The sequence below is a fragment of the Gymnoscopelus microlampas genome (assembly GCF_963454915.1).
Source record: "Gymnoscopelus microlampas genome assembly, chromosome: 3".
In the NCBI taxonomy this organism is placed as follows: Eukaryota; Metazoa; Chordata; class Actinopteri; order Myctophiformes; family Myctophidae; genus Gymnoscopelus; species Gymnoscopelus microlampas.
The window spans coordinates 11259347-11280551 of NC_139940.1; the positions used below are offsets into that span (position 1 = coordinate 11259347).

The following is a 21205-nucleotide window of genomic DNA, read 5'->3' on the forward strand; positions in this document are numbered from 1 at the left end:
TTCTAACTTAACACATCGGGTGCCAAACACGGTCTGAACCGTGTGTTTACATAGTGGCGGTTCCGAAGCTTCGGTGCCGAACACGGTCTGAACCGTGATCTCAGTCTTTTTGTTTTTTTCGTTTTTCTCCGCGCGGGCGGGGCTAGAGCAGCTCTGGGAGCACCCATTGTAATCCTGCGAAGGAAGTGCCAGATCGCTCACCGGAAACACTTTTTTTCCCCCCATCCGCTTCCTGTCTATTTCCTACTTTGAAGCGCCTATATCTCCGAATCTGTTTCCTGTGGGGAAAACTGGTCATGCGCGATGCGCGATCCCCCCCCCCCCCGTTGTAACCCGCGAGGGGAATGTTATGGTTCCAGCCTGTAGCCAGGCTCATGGCAGAACATGAATCGATGCTTTTTTTTGCGTGGATTTGCTTGTAACGCACGCGGAAACTTGAAACAGCAAAGCGCAGTCAATGGGGAGAATGCTGGCACCCACGGTAAGTTGTTATGAAAAAATGCTGGCACCCGATGTGTTGAAAAGGCTGTATCTCGGCTCCTAAGCCCTTTTTTTTACAATGAATTTTAGCTGTGGCACTCTCCATAAATAAGCTGGGCACTGAATGAGTTAAATGATGTTTTCTTTGAAAAGAACATTCTTGATGGGACAACCTCATCACTCCTCTGTTGAAATAATATAACAATAAAAAGGAGTGACGAGTGAGTCTATAATATGCAATATGTATTTATTTGTTTTTTGGAGTCATGCTGCCAGCACGGTCTGCTTAGTTTGTTCTAATTGTCCAAGTCATCTGTATAACAGAGTTTTAACATGTGCTGTTGCTACTGAAGCATGTTGTGACAGAAATCAACACAGGAGATCTGGTCTCTTCCTAAACAGTAAACTCACAGATTAGTTAGTTAGTGTTTAGGTATGTCAATCAGTCCGATCTGACCTCATCCCCCCCCCAATACTGAACACAAAGAAAATAGAAAAACAGCAGCATTGCATGTACCTTTATACCCCGATCGCCTTCTATTCCAATATAATAATAATATTAATACAATGATTAATAATATAATAATAATAATAATGATAAAGTGAGTGAACCATTCTAGTTCACAAGCTTTTACAATGGAAGAACCGCTCCAGAGTAAAACCTCTATCTGCTCCCAAACTGAGCAGATAGTCTCTCACCCTGGGATACAAGCTCATTGAAGCATTCTAGTGTTGTGTGACCTGGCTTGGATACCAACAGAAAGTGGTTGGGTCTTTTTGTCTTGCCCTGGACTCAGCCTCTCTGCCGAAGGACCTTGTCTTTGGTCTGGATCAGCTGACGTAAACCTCTGGTCCAGTTCTGTTTGGTTTCCGGCTGGGTTATTATGACTCCTGGGTTCTGGAGAGTACTGGATTTGGGTCTACTGTCTGTCTTCATCATTTTGTCCAGAGTGTTCTGAACCTCAGTCTGGACAGGAACCGTTCCGGAGTGGTTCCTCCTGTTCCCTTTCAAGCTCTGTTTTGATTGTAATGGGTTCTGATGTGTCCTGGTCTGGGGTACTGTCTGGGCTGTGCTTCCCGACGGTCTGTTCTGGCAGCGTTTCAGAACTGCACGGCTCTGGGGAGTCCGGCTCTTCTTTTACTGGTGCTGTTGTAGAGAATTCCTCCATTTTGATTTGTAAACCTACCAACAGGAAACCAAGAGGGGAGTTATTATCATAACTAATAAATCATTTTTTGTTTTGTTTTTTTTTGGGGGGGGGGGGGGGGTTCTGTCTTTATTTGATAGCACAGTAGAGAGAGACAGGAAAAAGGCAGAAAGTCGGGGAGTGACATGCAGCAAAGGGCCACCGGGCTTGGGAATCGAACCCGGGACACGCTGTCAGGCATCAGAGCCTATGCCGTACGACGTACATGCCTTTGCCACTCGACTATCGTTTATTTTTTTACTTTAGTTTGTTTTAGTATCCAAAGTGGGTGGGTTTCTTTCAGTATAGTTTTTAGTGTTGAAAAAGTTCAGTTTTAGTATGGTTTTTATTAGTTCAGTATTGGTTTTAGCGTTTTCATCATTATTATTATTATTATAATATAATAATATAACTAATATTTGTCAGAGACAAAAGTTCAGAATAGGTATTACACAAACACAACACAAGGCAATTGTCATGTAGACATGCCAGTCTCAATGTTGTGTTCACAAATTTGACCAAATTGACAAAGATATTTTCTGTATTTATTCATTTATTTTATTTTGTAAGTACACATTATTGTTTACGTAACTTTTATTTCAGTTGAGTTAACTAAGGTTTTTTTCCACACCTAGTGTCCATTTTTAGTTTAGAATGTATTAGCTAAAATACATCTGGGGTCAGCAGAGAAACCAACGGGCAACGGGCAAAAATGTAATATTCTACCATCTAACTGTAAAGACAAGTGAACCAAATGTCTGATTTTTGTTTTTTTGAACACCTGAAATCTTTCTCTTTACAGTATTTGCGTGTTGTTAGACTTGCACATGGAATTGCACTGCACTGCATTTAACCACATTTTCAGAAATGTTGAAAAATATCACGTGTCCCGTTGTGAGCTTGTAGATCTGTTAGATTTTCGCCAAATGTTCACCTCCTATGACAGGTCAAGTATAGGGATGATTCAATGGTTAAGTGGTTAAATGTATGTAAAATGCTATGAAACCTTTGCTAGGAGCATTAAGAAGCTTGACTGAGTCATAATGGTAAATATGTCACCGTATCTTCAACAGGGAATTCACCAGAGTAGTGCAGAATTCAGACTCTAGATTACCTGAACTGGTGGCTCCTGTGCCGGGCAGGTCCATGTTGAGTTTCAGTGATTGGATGTGGGTGGTGTCGAATCCCAGCAGGACCCTGAATCTGAGGCGCTGGCAGTCCTGCACACAGCCGCTCTGTCTGCTGTCGAAGTACGACATCACCTCTGGACGGCTCAGCTTCAGTCGACTCGCCAGTGACTTAACACATTTTTTTATTCAATTAAACATTGTCAAATACTCTAGACATACACATACATGAAAATAAGAAACAGACACAGATTATGGACAATATTGACAAGAATATTGACAAGATTTTACGTTTTGGACAATTGTGATTTTGACTTGAGAAATTTGAAAAAAAAAATCTGAAATAACATTGGGTTAAAAGAATAATGAAAAAATACAACCCAGCATCAACACAAAGTGCGTAATATGCCTATTGGCACATTGGGGCTTATGGGACATTGGGACCCATGAGGAGTTGATTCGACCATGTCGAATCAACTCCTATTATTAAGCCTGTCCCAAACCCTAAACCAGTTCACTTTCCCTAATAACCCATAACCCGAAGTCTGTTAATACTTTGACTATATGACATTAGGGATCTCCATACAGGGGAATAAAACATCTCTGACAAATACAGAGATCTCCATATATGGTCATAAAAGGGACAAGGACTGACAGACACACAATCTCCATATATGGCCATATCTGTCACATCGGCACTGGCAGTGGCACGTAGGTGTCGAACTCTAGAGGTTCGGGCTGCATAGCGACCCGAATTTCTAGTCATTGTACATTTCACGCTTTAAGTGGGGCTTAACATGCATTTGACACATTAAGCCTAAGTGGACAGTTCTATTACACACTTTGTTGTGATACTACAGTAGGTTGCAAAACATAAACACACACACACACACACACACACACACACACACACACACACACACACACACACACACACACACACACACACACACACACACACACACACACACACACACACACACACACACACACACACACACACACACACATACCTCTGTCTCTTTGCGGCTGGGGTAAGGCCTCTTGTTGAAGTATTGACCTAGGAAGTACTTCCTCTCTTCTGGAGATCTCAGCTCCATGCCTGCAGGGGGCTCCAGGAGCAGGATGGTGGAGGGGACACTACGACCATTACGTCCGCAAGTTGACACAGTCCCTCCATCCCTACAGAGGAAAATAAATGTTGACCTACTGGATAGACTTGTGTCGATTTCCCGTTTACCTGGTCCGTGTGCAAGCTGTAGAGCGGCTTGATTGCATGCAGACCGACTGAACAGAGATGTGGTAGCACTAGCAAGTTGACTACTTGAAACCTAACAACAAAATAGCCTATTACCAGCAGCACTTCTATCACACAGCTTGTAGATCGACAATTTTCAGCGAAGAGATTTGGTGAAGAGGGGACAAAAATACCCCAGTCAACTAGGTATCAGTTTACTAAGTATAGAGGGTTTAAGTCAGCGGTGTCAAACTCGCGGCCCGCGGGCGTTTTGCGGCCCACGGAAAGGTTCCTGGCGGCCCAGGAAATACTTTTAAAAATAGTAAATTGATACTACATCTAACAGACATAGATTCGGAGTTCACATTGCCTTGCTCTTCCCCACTCGCTGCTGCAGCCAAGTAGCAGCGAGTGGGGGAGAGCTTTGATGGCCCGCTTTGTCTCTCCCCAGCTGTGGAATGTTGTGGCTGATTGGCTCGTTAAGAGTCTATTCAACTACTAGTCGAGTATAATGGCTATACTCTTTGATCCTCACACAGGAGTCAGACTCTCTCTCTCTCTCTCTCTCTGTCTCTCTCTCTCTCTCTCTCTCTCTCTCTCTCTCTGTCTGAAGCAGCAAGTGACTTAGATGTGTTAAAAATAAATCTATCAAAGCTGCTTCTTTTATTTCTCAGGAGCTTGCCCAGTGAAATCCTCAGTGTTAATTGAACTCGGAGTGGATTTAACATTCTATCTGGGGAAAGCATCTGTGTCATTTTAAGATTTATTTGGCTATTCAAAAATAGCAGATCTACAAGCTCATAGTGCTGCACCGAGTGCTGCACTGTGAGCTTGTAGATCTGCTATTTTTGAAAAATCATGGAAATCTTTACAAATGTCTCCTAAATGCTAACAGTTTTCTGAAACACTTACAGTATGTTGCTATAATGTGGTTCTCTAACTTTTTTATGTCTATATTATATATATATATATATAATAGGTAGTTAGAAGCATTAATCATATATGTGTTAAAAAATAAATGTATCAAAGCTGCTTCTTTTATTTCTCAGGAGCTTGCCCAGTGAAATCCTCAGTGTTATTTGAACTCAGAGTGTATTTAACATTCTATCTGGGGAAAGCATCTGTGTAATTTTAAGATTTATTTGGCTATTCAAAAATAGCAGATATAAAGTAGATCTGCTATTGTGGATCTGCTTGTAGATCTGCTATTTTTGAAAAATCATGGAAATCTTTACAAATGTCTCCTAAATGCTAACAGTTTTCTGAAACACTTATGTTGCTATAATGTGGTTCTCTAACTTTTTTATGTCTATATATTATATATATATATATATATATATATATATATATGAGACATGAGAACGCTCCCCCCTCCCCACTTGCTGCAGTGAAACTCCTTCTGTAAAGAACAATAGGCAAGCAATTGAAGCCATAGTTCTATTTCAAATGGATGGGCTCCTTACAAATTGCATTGTTTGATTTTAATGTAAGTAATTAAAGTAGCTAATCTTCATAAAACATTTTTTTAAATGATATACTGTAGTTATAGCAGTGACTGAGATGTAGTGGAGTAGAAGTAAAAGTTCTGGAAATTGGAAATACTCTAATAAAGTAAAACTACTTCAAATCTTTACTTAGGTACAGTACTTGAGTAAATGTAATTAGTTACTTTACACCACTGTTCTATAAATGTAATTATTTAACAACCCACACAAATTACCAGGTATTGTTTAACTTCAAATTGAATTATTCTATTTAAAATGGTTTATAATAATAATTATAATTATTATAATTATTATTATTGTTACAAATTGCATTGTTTGTTTTCTGAGACAAGTTCAGACAACAGATTGAAAAACAATGCTGTATAACTGAATGCGTGAGCGCGCATGTGTGTCCGCAACTGGTTCCTGCCCACCTCAAGTCACAATTTGACCAATCTTGCCCGGACACCAAATTGAGTTTGACACCCCTGGTTTAAGTGGTTAAAAGAAGCCACCTGTACTGAGAGCATCATGTTGACTTGCCAACACCACTAAGTTGATCTTGTATTGCATTAGTAATAAGCAATATGACATGATATTGTGTGTTTTGCAAGTGACTAACTTAATGTCAAAGCAAATTATAACTGCAACAATATGGCAAGATTTTGACCTACGTGTAAACAATGCCTGAAAAAAGTATTATTTTATTTATTATTTTAATGTTAAACTTTACAAGTGCACTACCATTCCACTGTACCCCGCCCCCATGCTGTCTCCCTCTCAGTTTGACTCAAGAAAGAGGAAATACAAAACTATTTCTCATTCATAATTATAATAATAATAATAACATGCAAACCTTGTTTCATTGGGGCTTTGTGTGTCAGGGTTCAACAGTCTCTCCGAATCCTTGACGCTCCTCGGTGCACAGCGACACCTCTGAACGTGTATGGAGATGGTCCTGCCGGTCAACTTGTCGGTGTAAACGCCCAGGCAGTACACACACTTGAACGCCGGCGTTTTCAGGATGGCGTGGATGGTGGGCAGGACGTGGTGCTGCTGCCGCAGGTGCTGCTCGTACGCCACAGGGTTCAGCGGTTTCCCCGGGCAGAATAGACAGCCGTTGGGAGGCAGGGCGGGGGCAGGGGGCTTCCCGGGCTCCTCGCTGAGATGAAGATACAGCACCTGGAGGAGGAGGAGAATAAAGAAGGATGAAGATTGGGGCTGCTCAACGGTAGAGTGGCCGGGTAGAGTGAACTGGAAACCGCAAGGTTCCCAGTTCGATCCCGGGCTCCCCCAGAGTTAGTGTCGAAGTGTCCTTGAGCAAGACATTGAACCCGTAATTGCTCCTGATGAGCAGGTTGGTGCCTTGCATGGTTTCCTCCGCCATCGGTGTGTGAATGGATGTGTGAATGGGTGTGTGAATGGGTGAATGTAATGTACAATCTATGTAAAGCGCTTTGGATAAAAGCGCTATATAAATGCAGCATTTACCATTTTACCATTTACCATCTACCGATTATTTTCTTGCCGATAATTCTATTGATTACTTATTTGATTTATCGAATTACCGTGCCGCTGCCTGACAGTGACGACATATAAGACAGACACCACCTTTGTCAACCCACCTTGTTCCCTCTGCTCTCTGTGATGAGAGCCAGTTCTAGTTTTTTACAGCCCAGCAGGTCTTTGGGAAGTGTAGTCTTCATGCTGAACGCAGGTACGGTCAGTCTCCCGTCATCGGTGGTCTCTAGCAGGTATTCTTTCCTGGCTCGCTGTCTGTTCTGGGGGTCTTTCAGGCTGTGTGCCGCCTCATTGTGAGCCAGCAGTTGTTTGAGAGAATAGAAGATCAAAGGGCAGAACAAACACTGCAGGCCGTGGAGCAAATGTTGGAATATCCCTTTGTCGGAAAGCAGGGTTTTACAGCGCAAGCAGCGCACAAATCCACAGTCGGTCCTCACCTAGGAAAGCAGAAAAACAACATATTGGAAATATACTGACATTGCATTGTTTATAAGAATGACCATATCCTGTTTTGGCCAAAGGCAAACAAAATCAAAATCAAGTTCAATGTTGAAGTAAATCTTTCATTGTATTGAAAATGAGCCATGTTTTGACAATAGAGAATGCACACTCACGGACAGACAACAAACGGTGGCTGCTGAACTGGAAATGGGTTTGAATGAGTCCTATGGTTGCTACTGCATCTTACCCCCTTCATCTTCCTATTTCAATTCATTGAGTCAAGGGATGACTTAACTACTTTAAAGGCCTATTCACACGACTGATGCACCTAGTAATTCATTTTCAATGAGAGGCAAGCGTTCAGGTAGGGGAGCACAGGTAATCTGACAGTCATGATGTCAAACAGGCGCAATCCTGTGAAATTGTCTCGTTTGTGCTCATCTCACGCACAAGAGTTGAATTGTGTTGAACATTTCTCTATACAATGCATAGAAACGCGTCTATTCAAATGAGGAGCACAGTGTGACCGTGCGGATCCAAGCGAGTAGACAGACATAGCGTCACTCAAGCCTTTTTGCTGCTGCAGGGGTGGAAAACAACCTTTCGACAGTGCCACCTGCCAAGCTAGCGCTTGCACTATTAGCCTCAAGCGTGCATAGAATGCGTTCAGATCGTTCCCCAGTGCAGCATCAGCAACTCTCTATTGACAGGCACTTGCACTTATAATCCATGATTTCTGTTAAACCTTGCCACTCACCTTTTGTATTACTCTGCTGGAACTGAGCTTCCACTTTGTCCTTACAACTGCTTTGCCTTGTCTATTGCCAGTCTTTTATATTCCACTCTACATTGCCATATGCATCCTTAGACCCTATTGTCCTGGAAGTCTTTTTAAAGTAGTGAGCATACAGTGGGCCAAGCTGAGAAATGTATTCATAATTAATTTAATAAATAATTCCAACAAAGCGGTGCTGAAGAGATTTTAAATATGGAATTTTAAGTAACTTAGTCAACTTGCAAAAGAACACTATCCAACAGCTCGTCTGTTAGCTCCATGTTTATTTTGCATTGCTGTGGCTGGTTGGACTGTAAGCACACGAAGAACTGGATAGAGCTGTCGATCAAGAGCTCAAACAACCAAAGTGATGAGAGTAAAAAAAACTGTTTTGACTGTTATCTCCAACGCAGTGTAATTGTTTTTGACTAAGACTAAAAGACTACGGTTTTGATATTTAGTCGACCAAGACCAAGACTAAGGCTAAACAGGGACTAAGACTAAATGGTGTGTTAGTCAAAAGACTAAGACTAAGACTAAATCAAAATTTGCTGTCAAAATTAACACTGCTCGAACGACCCACACCTAGATAGCTGTAAATAAACGATTTGTACTCTAGCTTACCAGGTATTGGCTCTTGGTCACTAGTTGCTTAGCCTCAGAGTTTTCATTGATCGATACTAATGAGCTTTTCTGTCCGACGACAGCCTGCATTTGTCCAGGTTGTTGGGGAATGACCATGATCGATTGTTTGTTGATGTTTGTGGTGGTGACTGCAGTTTGAACGGGAACAGCGACCAGAGTGTAGGTTGGCACACCATTTACCTGTAAGCACAAATAAACACAACACAAAAATAGTTATACAAGAAGCAGGGCGAGAGATGGCACGAGGAGACTAGTCATATTATTGTCAATTAACCACATAAAACTGTAAGTAAAACATTATTCTGTATCGTAGAATATGTTAATACAATATAACTAACACATCTGTGGTGGTTGAAGTTGGTCTCCCTGCTCTTCTGTTGTGAAATCTATATCCTATGGTCGGTCGGATAGGACCACTACTGGTTGACAAGAGATATTGCATTAGATTAAAAGGGAAATATCTCGTCTTCCCAAATATGCTCAACGTTATAGCTCAATGGTAAAGAAAATGGCCCACATGCGGGGGATCCGGGTTAGAATTCCGGAGAGGACATGAAAGTTACGGATTACACCTTGAAGCCTTATTTCATACTATCCAAAATTCCACAAATAGCACACGATCTACAGTATAAGCTCACAATGCATTGCGAAGCATTGTGAGATCTGCTATTTTAGGTTTTTGTGAAAATGTGGGGACATTTTTGGTCTATAATGACCAAAATAGGGACACCAGGTTGAAATTGAAATGTGTGTTTTTTTCCTATCAAAAGGGGATGTATCGAATGCAAAGGATGAATTTCCCAACAGGGATCAATACAGTAAAACTTTACTTTTCCCTCCTAGAGATACACACCTACAGTATGCATTATATCAAGAGAGTTCAGAGCATAGACAGTACAATACTGTGTTTAATTTATCTCAGGGTTGAAAAATGGAGCGTGGGCATTTTGGCCAAGTGGTCATCCTCTGGACTTCATGAAGGCACACACAAACTTCCATGGCCAATCTAGTAGCCAGCCAGTAGTTTTTGAAGTTGTTTTGGGAACTGGAAAATCAGCTTGAACAATATTGAAAGTCAACTCTTGACGGCAAGCAACACTGTCCTACTCTGGCGTATAAATTAGACCACAAAGCTGAATGATTGATAGCTAGGATGCAAATGGAACCTTTACAGGTCTGTCAATTTGGAGCTTTGGAACATTTGGAACCAAATTTGGTTCCATTTGTACACTCTCTGAGTTAAGGGGGTCCAGGGCCTAAAAATGTAAACGTTTGAGAACGAGACCCATCGGTAGAGGTTGAGCTTTACCTGGTTTCCAGTTGGTACGAGTCTGACATTAGACTGCGAGGACAACAGCTGTCCGCCAGCTGTCAACACAGGCTGAGAAGCGTTCATCTGCAAACACAGGAGGCACACATGTTTTAATCCAAATAAGACAAGAGTAATTAGATTTAACCTTCAGACACACTGAGGAATACATCTGTTTTTTTACACATACATAATGTTTTCATATGCATCCGTATGGAAATAATTTGTACATATCTGTATGAATGTGTATGCATTTCATATAAAACACTGGACTTTCATTCTGAGATCCGATTTGTTCTGAGATATTGCAGACCCGCCCCGGACTGTTTGTTTATGGTATTATATGGACCCGACAAACCTAATTAAAATGACATTCTACCAGTAGATGGCAGTTATAGACTACTCCATAATGGAATCTAGCAGCTACGGAGCAGCCTATAATAAGAGACAATTAAATTGCACATTTTGACCTCGATGAAGAAGGAAAGGAGTCCATGATTGTGCATGGTGCGTGCACCTTCGATTCCATGAAGAACATCTCATGCGCTCCAAGTCACTGAACTCAGTTGGCAGCCTGGCACGCAGCATGCACAGCTAAACCCCCCCACCCCCTACCCCCCTAATTTTGTGCTGCAATAATCTGATCCTGGGTCAGTCTAATCTTCACGCAGCACTTCATGCTTTTCTCTCCTGATCAGCACTGCATTCACTCGCGTATTACACATAATGATAACAAGAGCTGGGACCCAAGCTAATATAATCTGGCCCGACCGGACCCAAGTGACCATAATAAAACACAGACCCGAACCTGTGCGGGTCTTGGGTATTGTTGGGTAATTGTAGTTCAGGTAGACCTGTGAAGACCTCTATAATCCTACTATAAATTTAAGGAACCTGTCTGATCCGCTATTTTCTCCTCAGTGGGTTGAGCAATTGATCTGACCTTCCACACGGGCATTGACCATTAGCACATGTAGACACTAACGGAGCACGTTTTTCACTTTCCCCAAATTTAAGCTCTTTATTAGCGTTTTTGTGTAAACAGAGTTCTTGCGCAAGTGTGGCTATGGGCTCTGTTGTCACGGTTATGGTCCCCGCAGGCTATAGGATTTGTAGATGTTTCCGAGTTACCGAGCACGCGAGGCCACGGCCTATGGGCTCTGTTGTCATGTTACGCTCCTCGCAGACAGGATCTGTTGACGCTGGGTGGACTTAGCTTCGGGGCTACAGCTTACACACACAACGCCACACATAGAACACATCAGTGCTACTGTACAAAGTTAAAGGACTTTGATTGCCCGTGTCCACAGACATGATTTTATAGGCTGAGGGCCGCTTAGGATGAAACGGGATGAATACAGCAGCTACAAAACTGTAACTATGCATACCCAGGTATGGACATGTACATATTTAAGAGTATAATGTATATATTTAGAGTTTTACTCACCTTCCCTCCAACAGCCAGAAATTGGCTAGGTCCCACAGTCCCCATAGAGGAACTTTTAACCTGTGCAAACATATAATTCTGGCTGGGTGCCATAGCACCCCCAGTAGCACCTTTGACCTGTGCAAGCATCACAGGCTGACCACCAGACTTCAATCGTTGAGCTTGCTGACTCATCACTGTAGGCTGGCTGTGGTTAACCTGGGGAGACCGTCTCAAATCACTCAACATGTACATCACTTTAAGCCTAGTTCAGACCAAAGATTTGCGATGAGACAAGAAACTTGCAACCCACTTGCAACTGAATTATAATGCAACTATTTCTTATTACTATTATAAAACTGGACAATCCACTTCTCTCCGGGCAAAAGAGCAGACAGGACCGTCCCTCCTGGGTATGGGAACTATATGATGTCAATTGTGTTATGTCTTGCATTGTTTTCCTCAACACTACATGGTTTAAGTGTGTTGTGATGCAATTTGGGACCTCAGTGATCTGATTCTGGTAATGTATTCCTGCAGGATATGGGAACGTAACAGTTGCAAATCATAATATGACCATGACGTATGATATGATGGCCCTACCATCAACCCGACACAAACAAATGTCAATCAAGTTGAGCAAACTAAAAGTAAACATGCACCTCCTTCACCCCTACCTGGCCAAGGTTTACGGTGACTCCTTGGGGCAGGACAACCTGACGAGGAGAGATAAGAAGAAACGCTTCAGCACAGTATATTAAATAACCTTTGTGTGATGGCAACGTTTATGAGTTCACCTGTTTGTAGGGGTGCTACAGTTAATTGATCTATTTTAGGTTATTATTATTAAAAATAAATCGATAGCATAATCTCAAAAACAATTATGGATAGCTGCAGCCCTACCTGTTTGCCTTGCATTCCAGGCTGTAGCAGCAGCTGGAAGGGCGTACCCGTCGGGCTTGGAAGCGTGGCTGTTGCCGTGGAAGCTGTGTTCGGATTGGCCAGAAGGATCTGTTGTCCTCCAGTCGTGGAGCACACCAGTGCCGTGGTTTGAGGGGGCGTGGCTAACAGGACTGTACCCTGCGATGGGACGAGCTTTCCATTCGGAGGGGGAGGGTGATTTTTAGTTGCTGCCTTATTGGAAACCATGGACACCACCTGCTGCATGGCACGGGGCGCCAGAGTGGGTACCCGAGTATTCTGGGAAGATTTGAAGTCACCATGAAATATCAGCCTGAATCATTCAATGAGTTGCTGCATTGATATTAGTTAGTTAGTTATTAACAGTTAACACATTAACACATTTTTAAAAAGCAATATAAAAAAATCTAATCATGTGGATCTCGGGATCCACAGGGGAACGGTGTGCCTCGAATGTGGATCTTGGACTTCATGTGGCCAACCTGTGACAACAGCCACCTATGACGTAAGTGGTCTGTGTATGACATGTCATACGTTATGTATGTCCAAGAGTGATGGCTAGCAAGAGATGATTCGCTTTTGAGTCAAAACGCTATAGGGTCAAAACTGCTATCGGAACCCCACACAAAGCCGAAGCAATACTGTTACAAACCTCAAAAAACAGAATCACAATAGTAGTTATAGACCAATTATTTGTTTACCAACATTGAGACTGGATACACAGGTGATTGTTTCACGCAATCAATTCTCAACCTGTTGTTTTGGGGTGCACTGGTTTCAGTGCATCCCAACCCCCTCTTGTGTGTTGGCTGGTGAGGCGCGTCCTAGCGAGACCTGATAGAATGGGTTTCATTGCGCGCATACTGGTTGCACGCATACTGGTTCTTATCAGTGTGACGTCGTCTGTTAAGGGGTCTATAGCAGCAGTAGTAGCAGTAGCAGTAGTAGTAATAGTATTTGTCGTAGCAATAGTAATAGTAGTAGTAATAGTAGAAGTCATTTGAAATGTCATTTGTCACATCAGAGCCCCGATCAGAGCCCCTTGACTCCCATTATAAAATTAAATATATATATTTTATCGAGTATAAAACATAACTTAAGAAAACAGCCTACTGGCATTGTGCACACGACAGTTGGCGCTGATCTAGATCTAGTGGTTTGTGAGATTAGCTCCGGACATACATACACACAGACCCTCTTCTACACGGCTCACCTTTGAGGAGCCACACAGTAAAAATAAATTAAATCATTAAGTAAAGTCAAGAGTAGAAGCGAGCTCATCATACATAATATTTGTATAGGTGCATAGCTGACTCCATGAGACAGGCCTTTACCGTAGTGCTGCTCTTCATGCTGATCATGTGCTCCACCAGCATGGGGCTGATGTGAGTGTTGAGTTCTGCGTGTTTGTCTGAACTCAGCAGGTGGTACAGGAGATGTTCTGACGTCTCCGCTGGCATCTCACACCCACGGCAGAAGAACTTGGACTGGGCCCCGGGCCTTTTGGCCGCGGCAGTGGAGGTCCCTAGACACACAAAGGTCCGTACACGTGTTTAGTATTGATGTAAACTCTGAGGACAGGACTCATTTATCTTGGTTATTTTTATTGTTAGCCTCAGTTAGCAGTTTCACCTCCTTGTTTGTTGCTGGCGGTTGCAGAGCGTATACCATAGTAGCTCTTCAGTAGGGCCTCACAGTGGGTGACCAGGACATGCTTCCTCATGGCATACAGCAGGCTGTCATGGAAACCACATGTAGTGCACGAGTACTTGTCCCCACAGACCCCTGGCAAGAACACACGCTCACCAATCTGGGAGCAGAACACACAGAATCAGTCAGCATTGTAACGAAACCAACCCCGGTCCACAGGCATCTCCTGGTTTTCTATCCAACCAGGTAGTTAAATGAATACTCCACTGTCAAATGTGTTGAAGTTAACTGAAGTCAATTTGTGACAAACGCAAAAACTTTCAGCGCTTTCCCTCAGCAGGGCCAGACGGTTCTGAGCACAGTAAGTAACCATTCCAATGCCATTTCGTGTTGCAAATTGTGTCCGTTCCTGGAGATTTTCAGTGCGGTTTCATAACAGTGTTTTAACACAGCTGTAAGCCTGTAACCTGCAGGAGGGATGACTTACATGTAGTTATTGAACAGTTAACTGGCACTAGGGGAACACAGTAAACACGTTATCAGTAGATCAGATAAATAAATGAAAGACACACACATCTCTTTTTTACGAGATCTTTTGACATTTCCAAAACCCAGGGTTTCTTTTTTTTAAATCACAGTTGACATGCTCTGCTGCCTTTCAAATATAGCTGTGTAATCTTGTTTGACATGTGATTATTTTTCAGTTTTGTTTTACTGTGTTCCTAACTTGTTTAGTCCTAATTGCATTTGTTGTCATCACTGTAGTTTTTTCATTGACAAAACTCCACAATTGTGGAAAAGCAATAATAATAATGTATACGATTTAAAAAGTCACAATTAATTAATCATAGAGGCTCAGTGTAATCCTGCGGGGAATAAAATGCCTACATGTGCGGGTGGTCACCCTAACTGAATCCCAACCAGCCCACCTGTGTGTTGGGGGTATTGCTGCTGATGATGGTGCTGCTAATGGTGCTGCTGCTAAAGTTGCTGCTGCTCTTGTCAGTGTTGGCGCCCCCTGGAGCCTGAGGGTGGAACAGCCTGGTATGGCATTTGACGAGGGCTGGTTGGGAGACGTAGGAGCAGTGGGAGCAGCCAGACAGGGTGGCCAGTTTGGTCTCCTCCTCATGACAGCGTTGCACGTGACTCTTGAAGGAGTACCAGGAGCGCGTGGAAAACCAGCACAGAGAGCAGCACAGGGTCTCGGTGCGGTACCACCACTACAGTAAGACAGAAGAGAGAGTTTAAGGTTCAGAAGAGAAGGAGTTCCTTCCAACGCACATCAAACAGTTAACGGCAGGTCCGGTGCATCACAAGAGCACGAGAGCAAGAACACATCAGCAGAGAAAAGGGAATGAAGCACTGGAGCAGCACGGACTATTAAATGCCTTTTTATTACTTTATTACTTTTAAGGTGCTAGATAACGTTTCGATGCCACCTGGCAACGTTAGTCGTTGATATCTAGTACCTTATAAATAAAAAGTGTTTACGGTTCCTCACAGATGCACTGTACGCAAAAGAGTGTGTGTGTGTGTGTGTGTGTGTGCGTGCGTGCGTGCGTGCGTGCGTGCGTGCGTGCGTGCGTGCGTGCGTGCGTGCGTGCGTGCGTGCGTGTGTGAACCAATTACACATCAACAAACACATATTTTTATCAACAATCTGTGTTCACATTTTTGGATTAATCTAAGTAATTCATTCAGACAATAGAATTATGTTAAAATAAGGTAAAAAGCACAAAATCATGGTAAAGGCTCACCACAAGTTATCTGAACCCAAACCGACATATAGAAATTGCTTAATATGTATACCCAGTGGTAAAAAATATAATTCGTCAATTTTAGGCATGTAACGATTCACTCAACTCACGATACGATTCGAATCACGATTCGAGGTTCACGATTTTTTTACGATTTTTTTAGCACATTTATTTTCCAGACAAATTACTGAACACCTTGATTATTTATTTTACAAAAATCGTGTATTTTAAAAAAAAACTATATTTTCTCTTATCCCCTTTTTAATACTTGAAATTAAATAAAGCCTTTTTATTCACGAGGTACATGCATTAACTGTCACATTAAGACATATACTTTTTTATTTGTAAAATAATAACTTTAAATATATAAGTCTTATGAAATAAATGAATTTTAAAACATATATCCCAGATGAAATAAATTAAAAAGAAAACAAATAAAGACAGTGTTGAAAGGAGTTTGGCATTGTCAGCGCTCTGATACAATTGTTAAATTATTAAATTAGATTATTATTCATTGTACTCTGCAGCCGCACCGAGGAGCTTCAGAATTAGCCGTTTTCATTAAGCCTTATCAGTTGTGTTTCCTACAGAGTTTAAATCAGACAGCTAACAACGTCGTAAGACGGGGGAGGGGGTAAACGGTATAGTTTGGGCAATTCATCAATCAAATAAACATGTTTACATGCGACGCACATTTCCCTCTTTATGCAGTGCGATCGCCAGGGGTGCAATGCTCAGTGGACGCGGTTGCACGCCGTGCAACCACTTATTTGGCCAGGGGGACGTGCAGGCACACGCATAGATTTAAAACTACTTTAAATTCACACTTAATCAAAGTTTACAAAGGCTCCCGACTCACGCCAGGTACATTAACATAGGAATTAGCCTATATGCATATCAATTGTCCATTGTGTGACCTGTACTGTAGGTGTTAAGCGACGTGCGCGTCACGTCATTAAAATAGAGAGTGCAACCACTTCTCGAATGAGCATAGCATCACTGGCGATCGCCTAGTTGTTTAGATTTCATAGCCTGAGAGGACGTGAACCCCACTCTGCCGTTCATAGCCTGCTGTTCAGTGAGTGTGTGAAGAAGAGACGACGCAGGCAGCTATGGTGGCCCTGAGAGGACAAAATAGTAGGCGGAGAACAAGGTTGGCAGTCTGACTCGATTGCGCCCTCTGCTGGTTGCATCGCAATGTCATATTTTATTGCATCGATTTAAATCGTCACCACTTTGAATCGATTTAAATCGATATACGATAAATCGTTACATGCCTAGTCAATTTATAATATGAAACCAACACAAGCGTAAAGCTTTTGGTGTAGCACAATAGAAACGTTTGCAAGATACATCAATAAACCGATTATTCTATAATAATAAACTATAATTTGATTACTTTCATGTGGATAGATGAATGGTCAATGCCCTAGTGTATGTACCTTCCTCCTCCTCTTAGAGCGATAAGAGTCTGTGAGGTCTTCCCACTCTGTGTTATAACTGAGCTCACCAGCATCAAAACGCTTCATTTCCTAGAGAGAGAGAGAGAGAGAGAGAGAGAGAGAGAGAGAGAGAGAGAGAGAGAGAGAGAGAGAGAGAGAGAGAGAGAGAGAGAGAATAGGAGACGGAGAGAGGAAAGGGAGAGGGTGAGAGAGGTTAATGATTTGATGACATGCTGCCTGACAAAGTATGGAATTTCCAACAAATTTAACACAAGCTGAATGCATTAGTGTTGCTATTATTCTTCTGTTGAAGTGGGGATGTGTTTTCACCCCATGTCGTTAGTTTGTTAGCAAAATAACTTGATAACAGATGGGTGGATTTTCATGAAACTTGGTGGGAGTGATCCTGTCAAGTGTGATGGCTTGCAAGAGATGATTCGCTTTTGGGTCAAAACGCTATAGCGATCTACTATCGCAACCCCACACAAAGCCGAAGCAATATTGTTACAAACCTCAAAAAACAGGATCACAATAGTAGTTGTAGCAGCAGTAGTAGCAGTAGCAGTAGTAGTAATAGTAGTAGTAGTAGTATTTGTCGTAGTAATAGTAATCGTAGTAGTAATAGTAGAAGCTGCAGTAGTTTTAGTAGTAGTAATAACAGTAGCAGCAGTAGTTTTAGTAATTGTGGCAGTAGTGTCATAGTAATAGTGTAGTAGTAGTAGTAGTAGTTGTAGTAGTAGTAGTAATAGAGTACCTTCCATAGATCCTGGCAGGAGTCCAGTCCTATGTCAGTAAGGATCTCCTTGACTCTCTTCCTGGACGTTCTGATAATTCCAAGCTTCTGGACTGGTAACTGGTACATGGCTGCAGGGTTACAGATTAAAAGTCACAGTGAGTCTACATTATAAGTAATATTAATATGCGTGCATTGGGATATGGAGGGGGAGGTAACTATTCACTTATGAATCACAATTTTGTATTTATAATTTCAAAAGGGAGAGATACCCCCACACTGCCACTTGCACGTTCAAGAGAATATTTATTGATGCAACAACAGCGTTTTGGTCATGTTTGATTCAACCAAGCTGACAACATCACTAAATACAATTCAGACAGGCATAGACATCCAATCAGAAACCAATGTGATAATCAAAACACAGCTTGTGCTGACAATGGTCATGTCACATGACCTTGATGAGAGATGAGTTTGGTTTGGGGGAGATTGACAGTGACAGAGATGTGGTCTGTCAACATGACATGGGATTTCCTCATGATACTGGAGCTGGTTTTTAGCCTCACAGAAGTGCTTTAAGGACGGCTGTGTACAAACAAGATAACTATCTTGAAAACTTCAGGCTGGATTGCCATGGAATTTGCTGTGCACTTTCATGCACGTGGGTCCTCAGAGGACAAATACTTATAACCAAACCCATCCAAAATGAAATTGGCCTAAATATCAAATTAATTAAAGATACATGATGAGCTACACATTTCATCAAAAATATATAGCTTTTAAATCTATTAGGAGATCTACCAGGTTAAAGACTGATAACACTTATTAAAACAGATGTATTACATATTTTGGACTAAAGTCTTCTCTGAAGACCAACTAGCCAATCAGAGCGCGACGGTCCCTTCGGGCAATGGGATTTTCCCCATATTCCATAATAACACAGCTAAGCTAACTAGTAACAACAGGGTAACAATAACAAGCTAATGTAATCAGACTCCTCTCCCACAACAACCATATCAGTTAAACCAGCTATAACTAGTTAACTAAACAAACACACAGCCACTGACAATGTACTAGTTATTCTCAAAGACAAGCACAACTTTAAACTAGAGTGAGTGAGTTAACATCTTTCAGCAACAGGGCTGTGTATGCGTAAAAAGAAAAACTGTGGGAGAGACAGCATGTGTGCGTGTGTGTGTGTGTGTGTGTGTGTGTGTGTGTGTGTGTGTGTGTGTGTGTGTGTGTGTGTGTGTGTGTGTGTGTTTCAAATGTGTGTGGGAGAGAGAGAGAGAGTGCATGACAGAGAGCATATATACCGTACATAGTACAGTATAATGCCGGCCTCAGCTCTGTGTGTGTGTGTGTGTGTGTGTGTGTGTGTGTGTGTGTGTGTGTGTGTGTGTGTGTGTGTGTGTGTGTGTGTGTGTGTGTATGACTGACTGACTGACTGCGTGCCCGTGCGTCCCTCCTCTCCTCGGCTCTCTCTTTTTCACCAATCCGGCGCGAGAAGCGGAGCCGCTCCGGCGTCACCGAGGGGCGCGCGCGTCCAAAAGCAGTTTCCAACACACACTCCTGCTTTCCAGCTCAATTAAGCCTCGCGCGACACCGGCGACAGAGTGGCGGCGCGGCTCCAGAAGCACCGAGACGTCTGTTTGTGCTGGTTCACCAGCAGCATCACCAGATAGCCAGAGCACTCTCTTTTTACAGGGCAATATGGCGGACAGGAAGTGAGGAAGTGACGTCAGAGGCAATAGTTTGTCTGAGCACGGACGGGGGCTGTTCTGGCCAATCAGGGGCCAGTTGCCATGGCTACTGATGGAGATTGGCAGGGGCTGATGATGTGGGGAGCAGTTGGGGATGGAGTCGACACACCTGTTGAGCCACTGGAACACCTATGCACCCCCCCCACACACACACACACGCACGCACGCACGCACGCACGCACGCACGCACGCACGCACACGCACACACACACACACACACACACACACACACACACACACACACACACACACACACACACACACACACACACACACAGTGTACAGTGGTCAGTAATGTAAAGGTCACTTGTCAGTCAACAGACCGAGAGAGGGGGCAGATGCTGGGATGGAGAGAGAAAGAGACAGACAGACAGACAGACAGACAGACAGACAGACAGACAGACAGACAGACAGACAGAGAGAGTACTTGAAATGCTGAAGTGTGTGTGTGTGTGTGTGTGTGTGTCTGTCTGTCTGTCTGTCTGTCTGTCTGTCTGTCTGTCTGTCTGTCTGTCTGTCTGTCTGTCTGTCTGTCTGTCTGTCTGTCTGTCTGTCTGTCTGTGTGTGTGTGTGTGTGTGTGTGTGTGTGTGTGAGAGAGAGAGAGAGAGAGAGGGAGAGAGAGTGAGTCTGTCTGTCTGTCTGTCTGTCTGTCTGTCTGTCTGTCTGTCTGTCTGTCTGTCATAGAAACAGATTTGGGAGTCAGGGATGAAAGAGAGATGGTGGGACTGAAGATAGAAGGGAGAAAGAGACTTGAGGGTATATGGAGAATGAACCCATGGCCATGTCACACACTGAACCGCCAATACCGAATTATACATGCTACGAAACATCTGTGAAGATCAGCTCGCTCACGTCCTTGGAGTTTACAAAATGTTTCCTGTAGTGCGTGCATGTCTGTCTATATGTCCTTACTCCTTGCATCACTTCTTGTTGCCTATTTTTGAGCGGTACCAGCCGCTCCAAAAAGTGACCGAGTGTGTTTGTCCATTTGTCTGTAGGTATGAGCACGGCAACAACAGCTGCAGCTGATTGTGACACAAAGATGCAACCAGTTACACTACTTTAAAAAAAAAACAGGAACAGAGCAAGTGCAATACATGCGCCACTTAAAGACATGCACGGACACACACAGGCTGGCTCTCACACACACGCGCGCACACACACACACACACACACACACACACAAACACACACACACACACACACACACGCACACACACAACAATGACCGATCTACAATTTGAGTAAAAGTACTTTAAGTAACAGTGACTCAAAAGTAACTACAGTGGGTAAAAAGTAATCAAAA

General features: G+C 42.8%; 1 protein-coding gene across 2 annotated transcripts; it reads right to left on the reverse strand.

Moving 5' to 3' along the window:
* Positions 1-445: 445 nt before the first annotated feature.
* On the reverse strand, positions 446-19837 carry adnp2a (ADNP homeobox 2a). 2 transcript variants are annotated; one of them, XM_084053051.1, is made up of 16 exons: positions 19584-19837; positions 18157-18266; positions 17403-17492; positions 15133-15423; positions 14186-14363; positions 13888-14078; positions 12536-12832; positions 12310-12348; positions 11654-11851; positions 10207-10293; positions 8877-9077; positions 7141-7473; positions 6372-6697; positions 3808-3976; positions 2782-2965; positions 446-1663 (listed from the first exon to the last, which is right to left on the reverse strand). In XM_084053051.1, exons 2-16 carry the CDS (start codon positions 18262-18264, stop codon positions 1443-1445), a joined length of 2913 nt encoding a protein of 970 aa, XP_083909177.1. In that variant the 5' UTR covers positions 18265-18266; positions 19584-19837; the 3' UTR covers positions 446-1442. The 2 variants fall into 2 exon arrangements, with proteins under 2 accessions (XP_083909177.1, XP_083909178.1); XM_084053052.1 differs by having other exon boundaries at positions 19576-19837.
* Positions 19838-21205: the final 1368 nt, after the last annotated feature.

Coding starts and splice junctions, on each gene's coding strand:
- adnp2a (XM_084053051.1), bottom strand. CDS start 18,264: ATGTACCAGTTACCAGTCCAGAAGCTTGGAATTATCAGAACGTCCAGG. Junction 12,833..13,887: donor GCATGAAGAGCAGCACTACG/GTAAAGGCCTGT, acceptor AAATCTTCCCAG/AATACTCGGGTACCCACTCT. Junction 11,852..12,309: donor TCACCGTAAACCTTGGCCAG/GTAGGGGTGAAG, acceptor CGGTCTCCCCAG/GTTAACCACAGCCAGCCTAC.